We start from the raw sequence: 21,193 nt of genomic DNA on the forward strand, positions 1-21,193 counted from the left end.
TGGTCACGGAGAATGTGCGAGGATTGAATGGGCCAGTTAAACAGTTGTGCGTGTTCACGCATCTGAGGAGTCTGAAGGCGGACGTGTTTCTGCAGGAGACACACCAGAAGTTGGGGGATCAGACGAGGCTGAGAAGGGATGGGTGGGGCACTTGTTTTACTCTGGGCTGGATATGACAACGAAGGGGGTGGCGGTGTTGATCAACAAGGCGGCAGCATTTGAGGTAGGGAGTATTGTGGCCGATCCGGGGGTAGGTATGTGGTGGTTGGTAGGAAGCTGGAAGGGATGCCGGTAGTCCTGGTCAATTGGATTGGATTAGATTGGATTTGTTTGTCACGTGTACCGAGGTACAGTGAAAAGTATTTTTCTGCAAGCAGCTCAACAGATCATTAAGTACATGGGAAGAAAAGGGAATAAAATAAAATACATAATAGGGCAACACAACATATACAATGTAACTACATAACACCGGCATCGGATGAAGCATACAGGGGTGTAGTGTTAATGAGGTCAGTCCATAAGAGGGTCATTTAGGAGTCTGGTGACAGTGGGGAAGAAGCTGTTTTTGAGTCTGTTCGTGCGTGTTCTCGGACTTCTGTATCTCCTGCCCGATGGAAGAAGTTGGAAGAGTGAGTAAGCCGGGTGGGAGGGGTCTTTGATTATGCTGCCCGCTTTCCCCAGGCAGCGGGAGGTGTAGATGGAGTCAATGGATGGGAGGCAGGTTCGTGTGATGGACTGGGCGGTGTTCACGACTCTCTGAAGTTTCTTGCGGTCCTGGGCCGAGCAGTTGCCATACCAGGCTGTGATGCAGCCAGATAGGATGCTTTCTATGGTGCATCTGTAAAAGGTGGTAAGAGTCAATGTGGACATGCCGAATTTCCTTAGTTTCCTGAGGAAGTATGGGCGCTGTTGTGCTTTCTTGGTGGTAGCGTCGACGTGGGTGGACCAGGACAGGTTTTTGGAGATGTGCACCCCTAGGAATTTGAAACTGCTAACCATCTCCACCTCGGCCCCGTTGATGCTGACAGGGGTGTGTACAGTACTTTGCTTCCTGAAGTCAATTACCAGCTCTTTAGTTTTGCTGGCATTGAGGGAGAGATTGTTGTCACTACACCACTCCACTAGGTTCTCTATCTCCCTTCTGTATTCGGACTCATCGTTATTAGAGATCCGGGCCACTATGGTCGTATCGTCAGCAAACTTGTAGATGGAGTTGGAACCAAGTTTTGCCACGCAGGCGTGTGTGTACAGGGAGTAGAGTAGGGGGCTAAGTACGCAGCCTTGCGGAGCGCCGGTGTTGAGGACTATTGTGGAGGAGGTGTTGTTGTTCATTCTTACTGATTGTGGTCTATTGGTCAGAAAATCGAGGATCCAGTTGCAGAGTGGGGAGCCAAGTCCTAGGTTTTGGAGCTTTGATATGAGCTTGGCTGTGATTATGGTGTTGAAGGCGGAGCTGTAGTCAATAAATGGGAGTCTAATGTAGGAGTCCTTGTTTTCGAGATGCTCTAGGGATGAGTGTCGGTCCAGGGAAATGGTGTCTGATGTGGACCGGTTGCAGCGGTATGCGAATTGCAGTGGATCAAGGCGTTCTGGGAGTATGGAGGTGATGCGTTTCATGATCAACCTCTCGAAGCACTTCATTACGACTGAAGTCAGGACCACTGCTCGGTAGTCATTGAGGCACGTTGCCTGGTTCTTCTTTGGTACCGGTATGATGGTGGTCTTCTTGAATAATGTGTATGCCCCGAATTGAGATGATTTGCATTTCACGAGGGAGATGAAGATTCTTGATTTAGATATGCATCGGCTGATTACAGGGGGTGGGGTGGGGGGTCGTATTTTAACACAATCCTAGATTTGAGCCTGGATCAGTCGAGCCCAAAGTCGTTTAGGAGGTCTGCAGTGGCTGGAGAGCTGAGGGGGTTCATTGAGCGCATGGGGTGGGGGGGGACCTGTGGAAATTTAGGATACTTCTCCGAGGAGCAACAGGTGTATTCCCGGATCGATGGTTTTATAATGGATAAGGCGCTACTGGCGGAAGTAGCCAACTCGGGGTATTCAACGATCGTGGTCTCTGACCATGCGCTGCACTGGGTGGATCTGAGGGTGGTTCAGAGGGAGACCCAATGGCCGCAGTGGAGGTTAGATGTGGGGCTGTTGGCGGATGAGGATATGTGTGAGCGGGTGAGGGCTGCCATTCGAGGCTATGTGGAGGTGAATGATACTGAGGAGGTCACAGCTGTCACCTTGTTGGAGGCACTCAAGGCTGTAGCTAGGAGGGAGTTTATTTTGATTCGGATGCATAGGGAGAGAGTGGGAAGAGAAGACAAGGTTGGTCAAGGAGGTCCTGAGCGTGGATAGGAGTAACTCGGTGGCGCCGGAGGAGGGGTTGTTGAGGGAGAGGCAGAGTTTGGGTTAGTGTCAACGGGCAAGGCGGTGGGGCAGGTGCAAGAGGGCCAGAGGGCAGTGTATGAATACGGAGGGAGGGCAAGTAGGATGCCAGCCCATCAGTTGAGGAAGCGCACAGCAGCAAGGGAGATTGGTAGAGTGAGGGACGACAGGGGTAAGGTGGTGATGGGGTGAATGGGGTATTTGAGGCCTTTTATAGGAGGCTGTATGAGTCGGCGCCCCAAAGGGGGAATAAGGGATGAGGCGTTTCCTGGATGGGTTGGAGTTCCCAATGTGGAGGAAGGGTGGGTGCAGGGCCTGGAGGACCCGATTGGGCTGTGGGAGGTGATGGATGGCATGGGGGCGATGCGGTTGGGGAAGACCCTGGGTCCGGACAGGTTCCCAGTGAAGTTTTATAAAAGGTTTGGGGCGTAGCTGGGGCCATTACTGGTGAGGGCGTCTAATGACGTGAGGGAGAGGGGGGTAAATTCCCCCTTCTTTGTTGCAGGCTTCTATCTCCCTGATTCTTAAAAAGGATATGGACCCGGAGCAGTGTGGGTCATACCGATATCATTGTTGAATGTCAATGTCAAGCTATTGGCGAAGGTGCTTGCATCACGGAGTGAGGACTGTGTGCTGGGTTAATTGGAAAGGATCAAAAGTATTTTGTGAAAGGAAGGCAGTTGTCAGCAGATGCCCAGGCGCTGGTGGCTATTAAATATTTTGGACCCGTTGGGCTGCATTGGGGGGAAATAGGGATTTGGGGGCAATTTGGCCGGTTTTCGTGATATAAATTGAGTATGGGAAAGAGTGAGGTGTTCCCGATCAATGCTAGCGGGAGAAAAGGAGGTTAGGGGAGCTGCTGCTTAGGGTGGTGGGGCCGAGCTTTAGATACCTCTGTATCCAGGTGGCGCGGAGCTGGACCCAGCAGCACAGGTTGAATCTGGCTCGATTGGTGGAGGGGATAATGGCGGACTTTAGGAGGTGGGATATTTTGCCATTGTCATTGGCAGGGTGGGTGCAGACATAAAAATGACGGTGCTGTCCAGGTTTCTGTTCATTTTTCAGAACCTCCCCATCTTTGTCCCAAAGTTGTTGTTTAGAAATGTTAATTGGTTGATCTCGGGGTTTGTGGGGGCGGGGAAGGCCCCCCAGGTTTGAGAGGATTTTCTGGATCGTCGGAGGGGCTGGCGATACCGAATTAGATCATTATTGGGCTGCAAACATTGCTATGGTGAGGAAATGGGCCGTGATGGGGAGGTCGGTTTAGGGACGGGTGGAGGAGGCATTGTTTAGGGGGGGGGGGCAGGTGCTTAAGGGCTTTGTTATTGGCACCTCTGCCGTTCTCGCCGGCCAATGTTCTATTAATCCAGTGGTGGTGTCAGCTCGGAGGGTGTGTGGGCAGTGTAGGCGGCATTTGAGGTTGGAGGGATGTCATTGTGGGCACCTATTTGCAATAACCATAGGTTTGCTGTTAGAGGCTGTTTAGCACAGGGCTAAATCGCTGGCTTTGAAAGCAGACCAAGGCAGGCCAGCAGTACGGTTCAATTCCCATAACAGCCTCCCCGAACAGGTGCCGGAATGTGGCGACTAGGGGCTTTACACAGTAACTTCATTTGAAGCCTACTTGTGACAATAAGTGATTTTCATTTCATTTCATTTTCATTGTACCAGCGAGCCAAGATGCTAGGTTTCAGGGCTGATGGCAGGTGGGGATTAAGTACTTGTTGACTTGTTTATAGCAGGCACATTTATGGGGTTGGAGGAGGAGGAATTGTTTGAGTTGCCCAAGAGAAATGGGTTTAGGTATCTGCAAGTTCGGGTCTTTGTGAGGAGAGTCTTTCCCGGAATTACCGTCTCCGGTGCTGTAAGATAAGCTTCTGTTGGTGGGCGAAATAGGGGAGGGGAAGGTTTCTGATATGTACAAGGAATTGATGGAGTGGAAGGGAGCCAATGTGGAGGATGATAAGCTCAAGTGGGAGGAAGAGTTGGGAGAGGAGCAGGGGCTAGGACATGGGCTGAGGCTTTGAGGATGGTGAATGCATCTTCATCTTGGTGCATTGGGCCCGTATGACAGAGGCGAAGATGAGAAGATTTCCTGTGATTCACATTCATATATTTTGTGCGTGTCCAAGACTGAGGGGGTTCTCCCCTTGGTGGCAATATCCGGGATATCGAAGAAGCCAGAGCTCGAGGGGAGGAAGGGCGATGTTGTGGCATTCGCTTTTCTGATTGCCCGGCGAAGAATTTTGTTGGAGTGGCGGTCAGCAATGCCGCCCGCAGTAGCGGCCTGGCTGGGGGACTGATATGACTTTCTTCGGCTAGAAAAGGTCAAGTACGAATTAAGGGTTTCAACGGAGTACCTTCAAGGCAAGATTGGGGATATTCGTGGCCGTGTTTGAAGAGCTGTCCGTCATGGCGGGGGTGCATAAGTGAAAAATTTGTACAAACTGTATAGTTGCAAGTTGGGGAGTTTGCTCCCCTGAATTGTTTATGTTTTATAACCTTATATATAAGTTTGGAATGAAATACATTTTATAAAGAAAGGACAGAGGGGGTTCTTGGATGTTATGTCTGAGATTCTGGGGGGTGAGCGTGGCCCCGGGTTCGGAGGTGATGCTATTTGGGCTGTTGGAAGATCCAGGAGTATGGGGGGAGGGGGAAAGAGAGGCCGATGTTTTGGCCTTTGCCTCCCCGATAACCCGGAGATGGATTTTATGTTGGAGTGATCCAGAGCCACCGAATACCTGCAGGCAGTGTGTTTACTAAAGCTGTAATATAGGTGCTGTAAAGGTGAGGAAATCATTTATTTTAACAATTTACCTGTTTGCAGAGAAATGGCTAATAGAACATTGTTTTGATTGCTTGAGGTTGCCTGGGGTTAGGGTTAGATAATTAGGTGTAGATAATTATGGGGATTGTGTTTAGTCCTAGATAAGCAGGTCATGGGACATCTTATGGGGAAGGAGACAGAAGAATGCTTTTGGATAGAGATAGAGATAATGTAATTAAATGGAGGAGCCAGATCTGTCTGTAGTTTTGCAGTCTACTATTAGATTTGAATTTGAACAGGAGTTTGCCAGAGGATTATGGTTTGATAAGACAAAGATTGTCCGATTGTTCCTGAAAGGGTGTCTCTCCAAAATTCTGCACAGAGAACAGCTAGTAACCCTGATTACTAACTTTAGTTATGGGTGCATTTTGAACTGTATTTGGTTGGATAGTTGGAATATACATCATGGCAGTAGATAGTGAGTTAAAGTTTTTCCTTTTATGGAAGAACTGTTTAACTGTTAATTGTAAAGCTACTTCTTTGACGTTAATGTGGTTAATTCTATGCTGAAATTAAAGTTTGTTTTAATATAAAAGATACCTATTGGTCAGAGTCTTCACTCCTGGGGTGAAGTATCTTTTCCTCAGTTTTCCAAATTCCAAATTGTTTAGGGTTTCTCGTCCAGTATCGGAACAAAAACTGGGGTCTGGTGCGGTATCAATGGCCAATATCATGCACTCAAGTTTAGGTACAGTAGTCAGGATTTTGAAAAGGGAGCCATATGCAACAGATAACAATTTCTTAAAAATCACCATTTACAATTTCAACCAGCATTAATTGATCTGAGAATGTAACTCTGCCTCATTTTTTTGTGACAGCCGTTGCTGGTAATGATTCTGTTTTTCTCATTTATAGCTCCTCAGGATCACGTTTTTTCAAAGTGTGGGTTGCGACCAGCGGGTGGGTTGGGGGCGGGCATCAGGAGGATTGCAGAGCGATCGGTTGCAGCGTTCCCGCAGTGGACTCTTAAAAAAACGTGGGAGAAGCATCCAATGGCCGCTACCGGTATTTTTGTTGAGAATGGCAGCCGCTGCCACCTTTTAAATGAGAAGAAATGAGGCTATGTGCAATCTTCTGGCTAGGAGGGGCAGGCAGTAGTGAGCAGATCACGCGCCCTGCACATACACTTGATGTTAAGCGCCCTCTATGCACGTGCTATTAGCACCAAATCACAGAGGAGAGCTTCTTCCATTTTCTAGCTGCTGGCAAGCAAGGCAAGAGACTCTGAAGATAAATAATTTGCTTACAAGTATGAGACAGCCAGAGACCCAGGGGGCGATTCTCCGCGGCTCGGACCAAATGCCTGCGCCGTCGTGAACGCCGTTGCGTTTCACGACGGCGCAAATAGGGCCCGGGCACGACCTATTCTGGCCCCCATAGGGGGCCAGCACGGTGCTGCAGTGGTTCACGCCACTCCAGCGTCCTTACGCGGCACCAAGTGGGCGCCGCACCAACCCGCGCGCCGGCCCCTCACCAACATGGCGCCGGTGTTCAGGGGTCGCAATTGGAAGGAGCTAGCCGGGGGGGGGGGGGGGGGGGGAAAGAGGCCGACCCACCGATCAGTAGGCCCCGATTGCGGGCCACACCCCATAGGAGCACCCCCCCCCCCCCCGGTGAAGAAGCCGCCCCCCCAGCGTTCCCGACGGCAGCAACCAGGGATGGACGGCGCCGGCAGAAACCTGTCGTGTCGTAGCGGCCGCTCGGCCCATGCGGGCCGGAAAATCTAACCCTAACAGTCTGTTTAACACAAAGAAGAGACTTAACTGGGGAACAAAACAGTACAAAGAGGATTTGTTTTGTTATGGTTTTGCGAATGCAAATAAGGATGCAAAGCCTGTGGGTGTTATATGCAGGGAAGTACTGGCAAATGAGAGGCGAAGTTTCAGATTTTGAAAGAGAAGTGATGGGTGAAAAATTCCTTTTGAGGTTAAGACCCCAGAGACAGTTATTAACTTATAGATGACTCCAAATGAAAATACGACACTGCTGTACATGAACAGTGATACCACATTAAAAACACACCAAAAGCCCATGAGGATTTCAACATTCTGTAGTAGCATCTCCCAGGAGTATCCAGTGCTGAGTAAAAAAGAGCTTTGTTGCTATTGCCCTTCATGACAACCGACATGTACGATGCCAGTTTTGACAAAGATGAAGACGGCACCAAGGAACTGGCTGAAGTCTGCACCCGATATGCACATTGTCCTCTCCTCCTGTGAACCTGATTGGAGTAAGAGCGTGAGGACCAAGCAGGCTCCCCTTACATAAAAGGTAAGTGAATGTGGTGTGTGTTGCGAAGGTCGGCCAACCTGGGTTGCAAATGTCGGCCGGTTGATTCCGACATGAGGATGAGCAGCTTTAACAGCAATTATGTATGATGCTGGTAACATAATGATCAGCAATGTTGTTTTTCTAATACAAACCAGTAACCCATCTTTCAGGAAAATGTGGTAGAGTGTTGTAGTTAAAAAGGAAAGCTGTAAAATTAAAGTTTAAACAGTGGTGTAACCTTGCACATGCTCAGTTATTTTGAAGTTGTTGGTGTTGATTCAGGTCTAGTGAGTGCCAGGATTATAAAGCATTAATGTATTTACAAGATGCAATTATTATTAATTCTGTGTAAGTTTGATTAAAATTATAGCTCATTCTGACTGAGATGACCTACATCAAAACCGATGTCATTTTTCAGCTATTTGAATTTAACATATATGGGACAGAATTCTTCCATTCTGCCCGCGGTGGACGGATAATCTAGTGAGAACTAGGAAATTGGAAACCCGCCGATATAAAATCATGTTGCAATTATCCAAATGGCGGTGCTGAGTGGAAAAGATGGCCGCGAGGCATGATGAGAAAAGAGGACAATGGGTAACATTAAAAAAGGCCAACAGATTTGTTTGTGTGAAAAACTGTCTCTTTTCAGAATGGATTTCGTGGGAACCAGAGAACAACTTGCAACTGGACATTTCACTGATAACACTTTCATTTTGGAACATCGAAACAAGGCTCTCTCTCTCTCTCTCAAGGTCGAATCATGCCTAGAGCTGAACAGATTGCTTAATTTAAAACTTATAAAATAACAGGCACTTCTGGGATTCATCAGCGACAACCCCAGAAACAACATTCGCAAGACAAGATCCTGAGTTTGAAAGCTCACACAACCTCCAGAGCTGGCCTGACCAAATTCCCTCTATACGGAAAGTAGATATTTTTGATTCATGCTGCGAGTCTTGAAACTTATGTAACTGTATAAATAAACTTTTAAGTTTCGAGGCAGTGAGCACACAAGCACATGAAGAAAACAAGAGGTTTAATATAACATAAGCCAACACAATAAACTCCACTCCTTGAAGAGACTCCCGTGATCCGCCCCACATCCTGGCCAGGGTTTTTATATCAGAGTTGATCCCGCTACAGGAGGAAGCTCCTTTAGCAGGGGAGGTCAGGATTGGACCGGTCCGCTAACCCTCATACAAGTTATAACGCTCCTTGCCCACCTCCCCCCACCCCCCCCAGTCCAAAACCGTATCCGCCAAGAGGCGACGTTCAGGTGTCTGTGGCGTGGGACCTGGCAGCGTATAATGATCAAAGGACCGACACGTCCAAGTTGATTGTCATGGTGGAACTGTCTCCCGAGGTTGGATGCTTGGGCTGTCATCCCCATCAGTGGCTGCCCCTCCATCTCAGAGTCAGAGTTATCAATTTCTGACATCTCGTCATTGGCATGCGGTGGGAGCGATGACACTGCTAGACTGTGATGGGCCGTACAGTGCGGGAGCGGTCCAGATGTCGGTTTGACTCCCGGTCCTGTACGTGGACTGAATACGACACCAGCCCTGTTCATCGAATGACAATGCCCGGAACCCAAGTAGTGCCATCACCAAATGTTCGGACACAGATCGTGCCCAAGATGCAAACTGCCGGGGTAGTATGTGTTCACCAGAGCCAAGCTCCATCTGCTCCTGTCCGCAGCGAACCTTCCTGCCAATATCCGGCAAAATAAGGCTGAGGCGGTCCACAGCCGATGACCAATGAGCAATTCTGCTGGTGCAATGCCAGTGGTAGCGTAAGGTGTCGTCCAATTGCAAAATAGAAAACATACCAACCAGGTAGCGAGGAAACCTGTTGCCTGTTTTTGTATCCCACATTTGAATGTCTGGACTGCCCGCTCAGCCAATCCATCAGGCGCGAGGTGGCACGGCGCGGTGCGGACATGACGTACCCCGTTTTCCCATGTAAAAACCTCAAGCTCCACACTGGTTAAAGGCGTCCTACTATCGGAGTCTAAGACGTCCGGAATGCCGTGGACACTGAAGGAGAGTCAACACTTCTCAATTGTTGTCTTGGATAAGGCTATCGCAATGGCACTCGAGGTCCAGCTGTGGTTCGGCTAGCAATTTACACTGGGTCGCCGCATTTCGGATCCCGCAGACCAGTGAGTCGTGCAGCATTTCAGGCAACAAAGACCCGTATTTGCAAAACTCTGAGACGGACTCTCCCAAAGTTCGTTCAGCCTTATTAAACCGTTAATGCTGGACAACTACGATGGAGGGTTGAAATAGTCCCCAACCAGGACGATCAAATCCACGAATGACCGCGAGTCCGGGGCAACGGGGCACATCAGACTTTTGATTCCACCAGAGGTGGATGGTCCGCAAGCCGTGAGGAGGACAATACTCTACCATTCGACCTCAATAATGGCACCAAGAAATACTGCACCCATCATCAAACTGTGCCCAATCGTCGGTACCTGCGCCACACGCCGTCAGCTCCCTGACGAGTGGCACGCCTTGGCTGATAAGGCGATCTCCTGGGGCCTACGAAAAGGGGACCGGGTCCGGAGGAAAGAGCACTGTCTTCAGCTCCACATCCCACCCTTTTCGCCAGTGTTAAGGTTCAAGGCAGTGACCACATGAAGAAAACAAGAAGAGGTTTACATACCTAGATACATAGAAGGAGCAGGAGGAGGCCTTTTGACCCTTCGAGTCTGCTCCGCCATTTATTATGATCATGGCTAATCATCCAACTCAATAGCCTAATCCTGTTTTCTCTCCATTACCTTTGATCCCATTCGCCCCAAGTGCTATACCTAGCCGCCTCTTGAATATATTCAATGATTTAGCATCAACTACTTCCTGTGGCAATGAATTCCACAGGCTCATCACTCGTTGTGTGAAGAAATGTCTCCTTATCTCTGTCCGAAATGGGTTACCCTGAATCCTCAGACTGTGACCCCTGGTTCTGGACACACCCACCATTGGTAACATCTTCCCTGCATCTATCCTGTCTAGTCCTGTTAGAATTTTGTAAGTCTCTATGAGATCCCCCCTCATTCTTCTGAACTCCAGCGAGAACAATCCCAACCTAGTCAATCTCTTCTCATATGACAGTCCCGCCAACCCTGGAATCAGTCTGGTAAACCTTTGCTGCACTCCCTCGAGAGCAAGAATATCCTTTCTCAGAGAAGGAGACCAAAACTGCACACACTATCCAAGTGTGGCCTCACCAAGGCCCTGTACAATTGCAGCAACACATCTCTGCTTCTATACTCAAAACCTCTTGCAATGAAGGCCAACATACCATTAGCCTTCTTTACCACCTGCTGCACACTCCCCTCTCCCAATTTACAACTATTCAGGTAGTAATCTGCCTTCCTGTTTTTGCTTCCAAAGTGAATAACCTAACATTTATCCAAATTGTACTGCATCTACCATTGATTTGCCCATTCGCCCAACCTGTCCAGATCTTGCTGTAGGATCCCTGCATCCTCGTCACAATTCACCCTCCCACCTAATTTGGTATCATCTGCAAACTTTGAGATGTTACATTTTGTTCCCTCATCCAAATCATTAATATATATTGTGAATAGCCAGGGTCCCAGCACCGATCCCTGTGTTAGCCTACTAGTTACTGCCTGTCAATTTGAAAAGGATCCATTAATCCCGACTCTTTGTTTCCTCTCTGCCAACCAGTTTTCTATCCACCTCAATACATTTCCACCAATCCCATGTGCTTTAATTTTGCACAATAATCTCTTATGCGGGACTTTGTCAAACGCCTTCTGAAAGTCCAAATATACCACATCGACTGTACGGGTCACCTCTTCAAAGAATTCCAATAGATTTGTCAAGCATGATTTTCCCTTCATAAATCCACGCCGACTTTGACTGATCCTGCCACTGCTTTCTAAATGTTCTGCGATAAAGTCCTTGATAATAGATTCAAGCATATACCCCACTACCGATGTTAGGCTTACTGGTCTATAATTCTCTACTTTCTCTCTACCTCCCTTTTTGAATATCGGAGTGACGTGAGCTACCCTCCAATCTGCAGGGACAGTTCCAGAGTCTATAGAATCCCGGAAGATGACCACCAATGCATCCACTATTTCCAGAGCCACATCCTTAAGCACTTTGGGATGCAGATTCTCAGGCTCTGGGGATTTATCCGCCTTCAATTCCATCAGTTTTCCCAGCACCATTTCTCTACTAATGTTGATCTCCCTCAGTTCTTCCCTTTCATTAAACCTTTCATTCTCCAACATTTCTGGGATCTGACTTGTGTCCTCATTTGTGAAGACAGAACCAAAGTATGTATTCAATTGCTCAGCCATTTCTTTGTCCCTTATTATGCATTCCCGTTTCCGTATGTAGGGGGCCTACATTTCTCTTTATCAATCTCTTTCTCTTCACATATCTGTAGAAACTCTTAGTGTCAGTCTTTATGTTCCCTGCAAGCTTCCTTTCGTACTGAACTTTCCCCTTCTTAATCAATCCCTTCCTCCTTCTTTGCCGAATTCTAAACTGCTCCCATACCTCAGACCTATTATTTTCCTTGGCCAATCTGTATTCTTATTCCTTGTATCGGATACTATTTCTAATTTCCTTTGTAAGCCATGGATTGGCCCTCTTACCCCCTTTGCTTTTGTGCCAGACAGGAATGAACAGTTGCTGTAGTTCCCCCATGTGTTCCTTGAATGTTTGCCATTGTCTATCCACTGTCATCCCTTTAAGTAACTCTCCCCAATCTATCAAGGCCAACTCACGCCTCATATCCTCATAGTTCCCTTTATTAAGATTCAGCACCCTAGTCTCCAAATCAACTAATTCACTCTCCATCTTGATAAAAAATTCTATCATGCTTAATATTCTATCAAGCCAACACAATACGCTCCACTCCCCGAAGGAACTCCCACGATCAGGCACACATCTGGGTTTATATGTCCGGTTGATCCCGCTACAACTCCGCTCCCCTTTAGCTCATATTCCCCAGGGTAACCGGCTCGGGCCGATCCAATAACCCTTGTACAGATTATAACATAAACATATAGTTAAAGTCTAAAAAGTAATAAAAGCAGCATAAAAGTAAATCAAACTTGCAGTGAGTATTCAACTTGTCTGGTTTTGTCAGTTGATGCCAGCAGGGGCACCAACAGCGGGTTAATGGTAGGTTGGTCATACATTTACAACATCATTTGCATTCGTTTGCATCTAATGAACACTCATTATAACAGCTGCCTGCCGACATCCCATCCTGTGACCATTCAAATCTTGTGTCACACCAGCGGGAAATCACGCCAGCGGTAAACCCACACGCCACGTCTATCTGGACAGCACTATGCTGGGGGACTCATGTAGTCACCGCAACAAAGGTCCAAAGTTCAACTTGGGTTGGAGTACGAGGAGAGAGTATGGGGGAGGGCTCGGGCAAGGACTCACAATAGCAGAGAACGGAAAGGACACGGAGGTGGATGAAGAATTCCACATTGCTTATTGGAAGGGGATGAATGAAGACTCCAGAGGCAGTGGGTAAAGGTCCAAGTGGGGCATGGGTGCCTTGCAAGTGATGTCCTCAGGGGGAAGATGATCGAATGGAGCAACAGATTTGAGGCTGTTAGCTTTTTCCCTCTCGGTTGTTGGCTTCCTGCATGACTGGCGAAGATGGGAGGGCTGGAGAGAGTGATTGGAGTGTGATAGGCTAGTATTTAAAAATGTGGTGGGACTTTCGAACCAGTCAGCTGAAGGCAGGCTGCTAACCCACCAGGAGATTCAGAGAGGAACTCACCTGTGCATAATTAAGGAGGTTCCAAGTGCAGAATTTGGCGTGGGAACCTGGTCAGCGGGAAAGGCGCCACCGGAGCTGCCCAACACCACACTTAGTCTCAAAATGGGAGAATTCCATGCATGGAGTATAGGTAAAAGGAGTCATGAATTCTGCAGTATTAGTTTGGAACGGAAAAGGTTAAATATCTAAACAGTCAAGTATCAATAGAAAAGGTTTTACCAAATCAAGAGATGACCAAACTGAATATTTAAATGCTTTTTAAAATTGACATTTGGTGGATTGGCACATTTCACAAAATATAACTGACAGTACTGCAATCTCTTCCTAAAACATAGATGATGTGGAAAAAGCTTTTCCACTCATATCCTGCAGCTGTGTGGCTCATAATTAAAAAGGCTGAACCGCTTCCTGCTGTGGACACTTCAAAAGATTTTTTTCATCTCTAGTCCGTTGACATCCAGCTTGAAGTGAGTTGCCCACAATTTTATTTATGGGTGATGTAACATTAAATAAAAATAAAATTAATATATATATTATAGATAATAAGGAAAAGTGAAAATAATATTGGGTTTAATAAAAACTGTTGGCTTTCTTGTGACCCAGCAAACGCCATTACATGAAGAGCGAATTCAGTCATAGTTATGCATATATTCATTTTAGTTTACTGCATCTTGCAAACCTAACCTTAACAAACCTAATATTGAACTTGCAAAAAGATGAGATTATAATATAATGCACACATTTGAATCTGTGTTAGGAGTTCAAGCTACAAACTCTTGAAAAAAATCCAATTTTTAAATAATTTTGTTTTGATAAATTGGTCATGTGTTTTCATTTTCCATAATTCAGTTAAATTCGGTTCTGAAAATTAGCAGGCAAAGAATGTTGCAGAGAATTACGACCCTTCACTAATACTTACTAACTGGAAAAGTTCTTATATTTTCAAATATATTAAAAAAGGTGATTAAATCACAAAAGGTTAATTTCTTCCTCACCTCGGTGTCATTATTGAGGTTCCAGAGGTCTAATCGCCCCATCCCATCCACACAGGCAAATAATGCAGGATGCACTGGTGACCACATGACGTCGTAGACATAGTCTGCATTGTCTTCAAAGGAGTAGAGAGGTTTGTTGTGCTGTAAGACGGAGAGAGCAAGAAGACTTTGTGGCGCTAGTTCTGCCTGAGGCTGTCTGGCAAGTCTAATTAAAAACTTTGCACATTTTCAAAGTGTCATAAACCAATGAGATGAAAGTCTGCAAAGGTGTGCTGTAACTTCAATACAACAGCTGTCCAGTAAGATAATAAAAAAATGAATAGCATAAAGGCTACATGAGCATTCCCGAGACAGGTAGATGTATAGGCCTTTAACTCACAATTCAGTCACGACAAGTAGGAGGTTACATGTCCAAATGAATCAAATTGTGGTAAACCTGCCAAGGATTATGGGATGCGCAAAATGAACCAGGCAGTAGGATATAACTGCAGGCTTTCAGACAATAGCCTGCCATTATAGATACAGAGTGCCATCTAGTGAAAAAATGTATGTAGCAGTGGCTGCCGTAATTGAGGTGAACAGTTTCCCTGGGGGCCATATGCCCTCTCCTCTGCTTATCTCCATTCCAGACATTTCATCTACAGTGTGGAAAGCTGCAAAGACAAACTGACCAACATCAAAGACAAAATGTTCAACTTTACAGATCAACATATTGACTACTGCTATTAGCTGTCATCTTCTCTCAAGACATTTAAACGAAAACTGCTTCTCCTCCTCACCTTCCCCCACACATCCCCCAATTCTGCCTTTCAATAGGTGACTGCCTTTTTGGAGAGTTAAATATGCTGATTTTCACAGTAACTTAATTGCAGTGTTAATATAAGCCTAATGTGACACTAATAAAGATTATTAATAAAGATTATTATTATTCTCATTGTAGTGATATTATAAATTGCACACGTTTTCCTATCCAATTGGGTTTTTATTGCTGCACATTTATTCTCAGCATGAATTGCTTTCCCACCAGAGATATTTTTGAAGGAATCAACAGTAAATTACTCAAATTCCATGTATTATGAACACTTATCCCAGGAAGGTTAAAACACACCTGGCCACATCATGTTGTGATGGTATTTCATTTGTCAGGTGCAAATAAATTGCATTGCAAAGGACACCCATGAGAAATATTATAGTTTCTTTGCTTCTCACATTGGCTTCTGCCACCACAACTGGGGTCAGAAAGGTCACTGGCTCCAGAAACATATTATACAGCAGGATTTTAATTTTATCTTTATTTTGATCAGCAGATGACAAATCACATGACCCAACATAAATAAGAAAAACAAAATCCTACAGTTTCAGAAATTGATGAAAAACTACCTGTTTGGGTGTCATTCTTAAATATTACAGCATTATTTTAAATGCAAGTACAAGGCACCTATTGCTTTCTATAATAATAATAATCTTTTTTGTCACAAGTAGGCTTGCATTAACACTGCAACTAAGTTGCTGTGAAAATCAGCATATTTAACTCCAACTATGAGAAAAGCCCCTAGTCGCCACACTCCGGTGCCTGTTCGGGTACACAGAGGGAGAATTCAGAATGTCCAATTCACCTAACAAGCACGTCTTTCGGAACTTGTGGGAGGAAACCGGAGCACCCGGAGGAAACCCACGCAGACACGGGGAGAAGGTGCAGACTCCACACAGACAGTGACCCAAGCCGGGAATCAAACCTGGGACTCTGGCGCTGTGAAGCAACAGTGCTAACCACTGTGCTACCGTGCTGCCGATAGGGATACTATTATGATCTTTATTAGGAGTTCAGACACACATTAACTATTACTGTCATGCTAAGTAAAATTATTTTAAATATGATCTCATTCATTAGTTGCAAGTATAACCTCACAACAATCAGGTTTGCTTTGACTCACATTGGGAAACATGATTAAGATTTACAGCAACAAATTAGGACTGTCAAATATAGTTCTTAAAAATAAAATTGCCCCAAGGTAAAATCATCCTACTTTAAATTCACATTAGAATTACTTGTATGAGTATTTTGTCAGTTTCCAAAAGTGAAGCTTCATCTGCTGTCCAAGATAAATTCAGTCACATTATTACTACTGCACGGATATGAGCAACCTCTTTAACAGGTTTTGTAAATATCCAACTGGACAGTAGCAGCAGCAGTTGATAAAGTACAGGAGAAATACTTTACAATTTGATACACTGTACTCAGATTTAAAATGCTCAAATGTTCAGAAAGTATGTTAGTAATAAATTCAGTCTGACGATAAGACAAACTGATTACATGCTTGCGGTTTGTTTTTAAGGCAATGCATTCTTTATAATCGAGTTTGATAAATGAGTCAAACAACAAAGGGATGATGATCAGTCTGGCTTTTTGTTGCAAGAAAATCAAAGCATCTGGCAAGGGAAAGGAAAGAATGTGTTGTGACAGATACCTGAATAACTAGGGTGTCGGTAAGTCAACCAGTGAGAAAAGGGGTGGATACGGAACTTTTACATAAGCTTGACTTTTACTTCTGCTTGAATCTATTTTCTCTTAAGATCTAACAATTCAATGTTAGCAAAAAAGACACAATGTTAAATTGTGGCACTTTTAAATTTTACAAGAACCCTCTTAGCACGATAGCACCACCACCAATATTCGGTTTCTTTAAACACTGAACTCCCTCCAGCTCATCTTCAATGGTGGTAAAAAAAACAATCCCTTGCTAACATACTCCTCCACAAACCATTTCTGCCTCCACAATGTCCTCCTTCAGCTATACTTCCCTAGGTATTGGACTGTGTCGCCAATGGTGCTCCATAATGACCATCACAAAACATTCAACACAGGTCAGGTTCCCTTGATGCCTTTTCATTCCTAAGACAGTAAACTGTGCTACTTAAGGCAGCCTACTGACTAGTATGCCTCAGGTCTGTCAAAATATTCCCATGAAGATTTGAACCTGACTGCCAATTGATGGTGGGATTCAAACACTACATTTTGAGTGGGAATCCAGTTATCACCAGAGCTAGTACAATACTTAATCCTTTTATGAGAACACCCAGCATCTAAAACAAGCATATTTTCACAAAAATGTCAGATTAAAACACATTTATGGCATTGCAAATACTTTAAAAGTTATTTTTTGTTAAACATATTAGCAATAAATGTGCTTATGCAACACACACCAGGGCACAAAGTGAATTGTAGGACCTGGAATGCAATGCCTGAAAAACTAGTGAAAGCAGACTCAATAGGGGTGATTCTGTGACCATGTTGCACCTGGCGCAAATTCCGCTATGTTGGGAGAATTGCGGGAGAGCCCCAAAACGGGATTTATGCCGGGCACAAATTAGTTTCCCTTTCTCCTGGCCCGCTCTAGCTGTCATGATCAGGATCGTGACCTAATCAAAACTCATTTCCATTCATGTTAATCTCATTAACGAGATTAAAGTTCAATCCAGCATCATCCCAGTATTCACCTGCCCCTGCAGCAGGAAGTCACTCAGACGCAAATCACTACTGGTCCCTGAAAGTAGGGACGAGGCACCAGGGACACCAAGGGGATGCAAGGGGTGAGCACCCTCTCCACTTACAGCCAGGGTGCTGAGGGGGCATTCTTCAGGAGAGGTGGGCACAGAGGGGCTTATGCTGGGGATCGTGTGGCTAATTTTCCCTCTGTAGCCTTGAAAAACTTTAAAATCTCTCCCAGCATGTCAATATCAATGATTTGTCGGATGAAGGTAAAAGAGTTTCCATTGATGTGTTGGAAATCTTTGAAGTGCGTTTTTCACATTACATTTCATTCCCTCTTAATCCTTTCAAGCCTCTGGGCTTGCTGAGATGCCTAAAAGCTTTGAACTTTGTTGTTTACATTCAATTTCATAGTCCATTCTTGCAAGCCTCTTCAACAGGTTCAGGCTATTTCAAAGGAGGGTTTGGTTTTATAACTCTTCATGGATTGTTAACTCTTTTCCCTTTTGAATCGTTTCTAATTGCCAGTTTATTTTTAAAAGAAGCAGTTTCTTTGTTCTGAAGTGCTTCTTAGAAAGAGCAGGTGTTCTGTCTGACTGCATTCTTTCTGCTGGGGGTTCCTCTGTTCGGAAGTGCCTCCTTGAAAGAGCTCGGTCTGGTTGCTGCCCCCTGGCACCGTCATACCTGGCAGGTTGCCAGGGGACAGTGTCACAAGGGGCAGGACCTTAGTTTACAGACGACACTAAGATGAGTGGTAAAGCAAAAAGTGCAGAGGATACTGGAAGTCTGCAGAGGGATTTTGATAGTTTAAGTGAATGGGCTAGGGTCTGGCAGATGGAATACAATGCGCAGGAGGACCTGGTGTCCTAGTGCATGAGTCGCAAAAGGTTGGTTTACAGGTGCAACAGGTGATTAGGAAGGCGAATAGAGTTTTGCCCTTCATTGCTAGAGCAATGGAGTTTAAGTCTAGGGAGGTTATGCTGCAAATGTATAAGGTGTTAGAAAGGCCACACCTGGAATATTATGTTCAGTTTTGGTCTCCCTATCTGAGAAAGAATGTACTGGCGCTGGAGGGTGTGCAGAGGAGATTCACCAGCTTAATCCCAGAGTTGAGGGGGTTGGATTATGAGGAGAGGTTGCGTAGACTGGGACTGTACTTGTTGGAATTTAGAAGGATGCGGGGGATCTTATAGAAACATAAAATTATGAAGGGAATGATAGGATAGATGAGGGGAGGTGTTTCCACTGGCGGGTGAAAGCAGAACTTGTGGGCATAGCCTCAAAATAATGGAAAGTAGATTTAGGACTGAGTTTAGGAGGAACTTCTTCACACAAAGGGTTGTGAATCTACGGAATTCCCTGCCAGTGAAGCAGTTGAGGCTCCTTAAATGTTTTCCAGATAAAGATAGATAGTTTTTTGAAGAATAAAGGAATAAAGGGTTATAGTGTTTGAGCAGGAAGGTGGAGCTGAGTCCACAAAAGATCAGCCATGATCTCATTGAATGGCGGAGCAGGCTCGAGGGGCCAGATGGCCTACGCCTGCTCCTAGTTCTTATGAAGGAGAGGGAGGCCTGTGGTGAACTCAAAGCGGGCTATCACTCAATTAGGGGGCCTTTCCAGTGGTGTGGGAGCCTTACAGTGATTGGGGGGTGGGGGGTACAGTGTTATTCTGAAATCAGGGCACCCTTTAAAAATGGCGGCCCGATCTCGGAGGATCTGACCTTGCTGGCTTCTTCAGGTCCCATGGCATGAATCACCCCTGGCTCCAAGTGTGAGTGGATTGCGATTTGGATTGCGTTGATCTACCCGGTAGTTATTGCACCTTGTTTCTGGCTGAAGACGACACTAAGAAACTTTTTGGGAGAATTTTGCCCAAAGAAAATTAAATAAAAAAGCTTGGATAAATACTTGAGGAAAAACTTTCAACGTTTTGGGGAAGGACAGGAAAATAAGGCTAATTGGATGGGTATTTCTGAGAAACGGGATAGGTATGAGAGGCCGAATGGCTTCCTTCTGCGTTGTATCATTCAATGATTATAAATGCATATTGGGTAGTTTGCCACACTTATTTGGATTTAGTTTTAAAAAATGGAAAATTAAACAATTTACCATTATGAATTCATCCATGTGCTCTGAAGTACCTTGATGAGTCATGGTTTGGACAAAACACAAACCAAAATAACAGCTCCTTAAAAAAGTCTCAATATGTTCCACTGAACAAAACATACCCTTCATCATGAAAACTCCACTTATATTACTGCAGACCTTATAGTTTAAAATCCAGCCAAATAGGCACCCAAGCACTGACAACGGTGTGGTGATGACACATTGCTGCACTGGCAACAGCTACTGAGTGCAGACAAGTACTAAAGTTCAAAGGCAGCATCACTCTAGATCATAGGGGCAGCTTTAAAGGCATTTGCGATTCGATAAATCACCTAATCGTTGAAACTGCTTTTCTGATTTTTCTTTCTTCAATATTGCATGCTGGGTTAAGAGAGGTTAGTGCAATTGCTGTACATTTTGTTTACAAAGTACTTATAGCAATGTAAAATAACAGTTTTCAGGCAGTTTTATGTATTGGCACTAGGTGCATATGTGCTACAAATGCATGTGTTGAGGCTCATCAAATTGCGGTGGTGCAGTGGTCTGGTAAGGCTGATTATGTAAATATGAAAATGTTGCATCTCTTAGTGGGCTAATCAATTTCTCTAATTTGCATGGGGATTGGAGATGTAGACCTAGAGATTCAGGAGATCCCATGTTTAGGGGAGTGCTGGTGGTTGTTGGGGGATGGTGGTCAAGGAGCCTATTGGCTAAGGTGAATGATCACACACACAGGTCAACGCTAGGTCATGGTGACAATTGGCTGGATGGATTATAGGTAAATTACTTACATTTTTTCTGCAAGTTGGATTTCCTTGAGTGCAGAGAGCCTCGGGGCAAACCTATATTGCAGCAAGAATGTCAAGTAGCATTAAGCTTATATCTTGTGCATACAATGGACCTAATGCCTGTAAGGATACCTTTTGATTTGATTATCATTACCCTAATATGGCAGGTGACATTCTATTGTGCGGCACTGCATGTACATTCGCTCTGTCCACCATTTTGGGGACTTCAAACCAACCTAATTTCTAGACTGTAAAATGTCCCTTTTTAAAATAAAACGCAGCAGACTTCAACCTTTTATATTTTCAACATATGCTTTAACATTTTCAAATAACTGACCTTTATGAAAAATATTGTACTTACTTTTTCCTCTAGGGATTTTCTTCTAGCGACTTCATGGGGGCTCTCCTGCCAGCTCCATTCATCTTTCCTTCACTCCCCAATCATGATGTCAACACTTTTCTTACCTCATTTCTCCTACTCATCCACCCAGCCCATGACAAAGTTTACCCTCACTTGAATTAACATCTT

At 45.1% G+C, this 21,193-nt stretch overlaps 1 protein-coding gene across 5 annotated transcripts in view; it reads right to left on the reverse strand.

Annotated features, from left to right (window-relative positions):
• Nucleotides 1-21,193, reverse strand: part of LOC140425138 (cytoplasmic dynein 1 intermediate chain 1) — a 502,251-nt gene that overhangs the window by 29,923 nt on the left and 451,135 nt on the right. For 4 of the 5 annotated variants that reach the window (XM_072509063.1, XM_072509064.1, XM_072509061.1 and 1 more), the window contains exon 15: nucleotides 14,281-14,421. The exons of the other annotated variant lie outside the window; for it this stretch is intronic. In XM_072509063.1, coding sequence (XP_072365164.1) covers nucleotides 14,281-14,421 — 141 coding nt within the window. The remainder of the gene's footprint in view (nucleotides 1-14,280; nucleotides 14,422-21,193) is intronic. 5 annotated transcript variants of the gene reach the window in all.

Source organism: Scyliorhinus torazame, chromosome 6, assembly GCF_047496885.1.
Source record: "Scyliorhinus torazame isolate Kashiwa2021f chromosome 6, sScyTor2.1, whole genome shotgun sequence".
Lineage (NCBI taxonomy): Eukaryota > Metazoa > Chordata > Chondrichthyes > Carcharhiniformes > Scyliorhinidae > Scyliorhinus > Scyliorhinus torazame.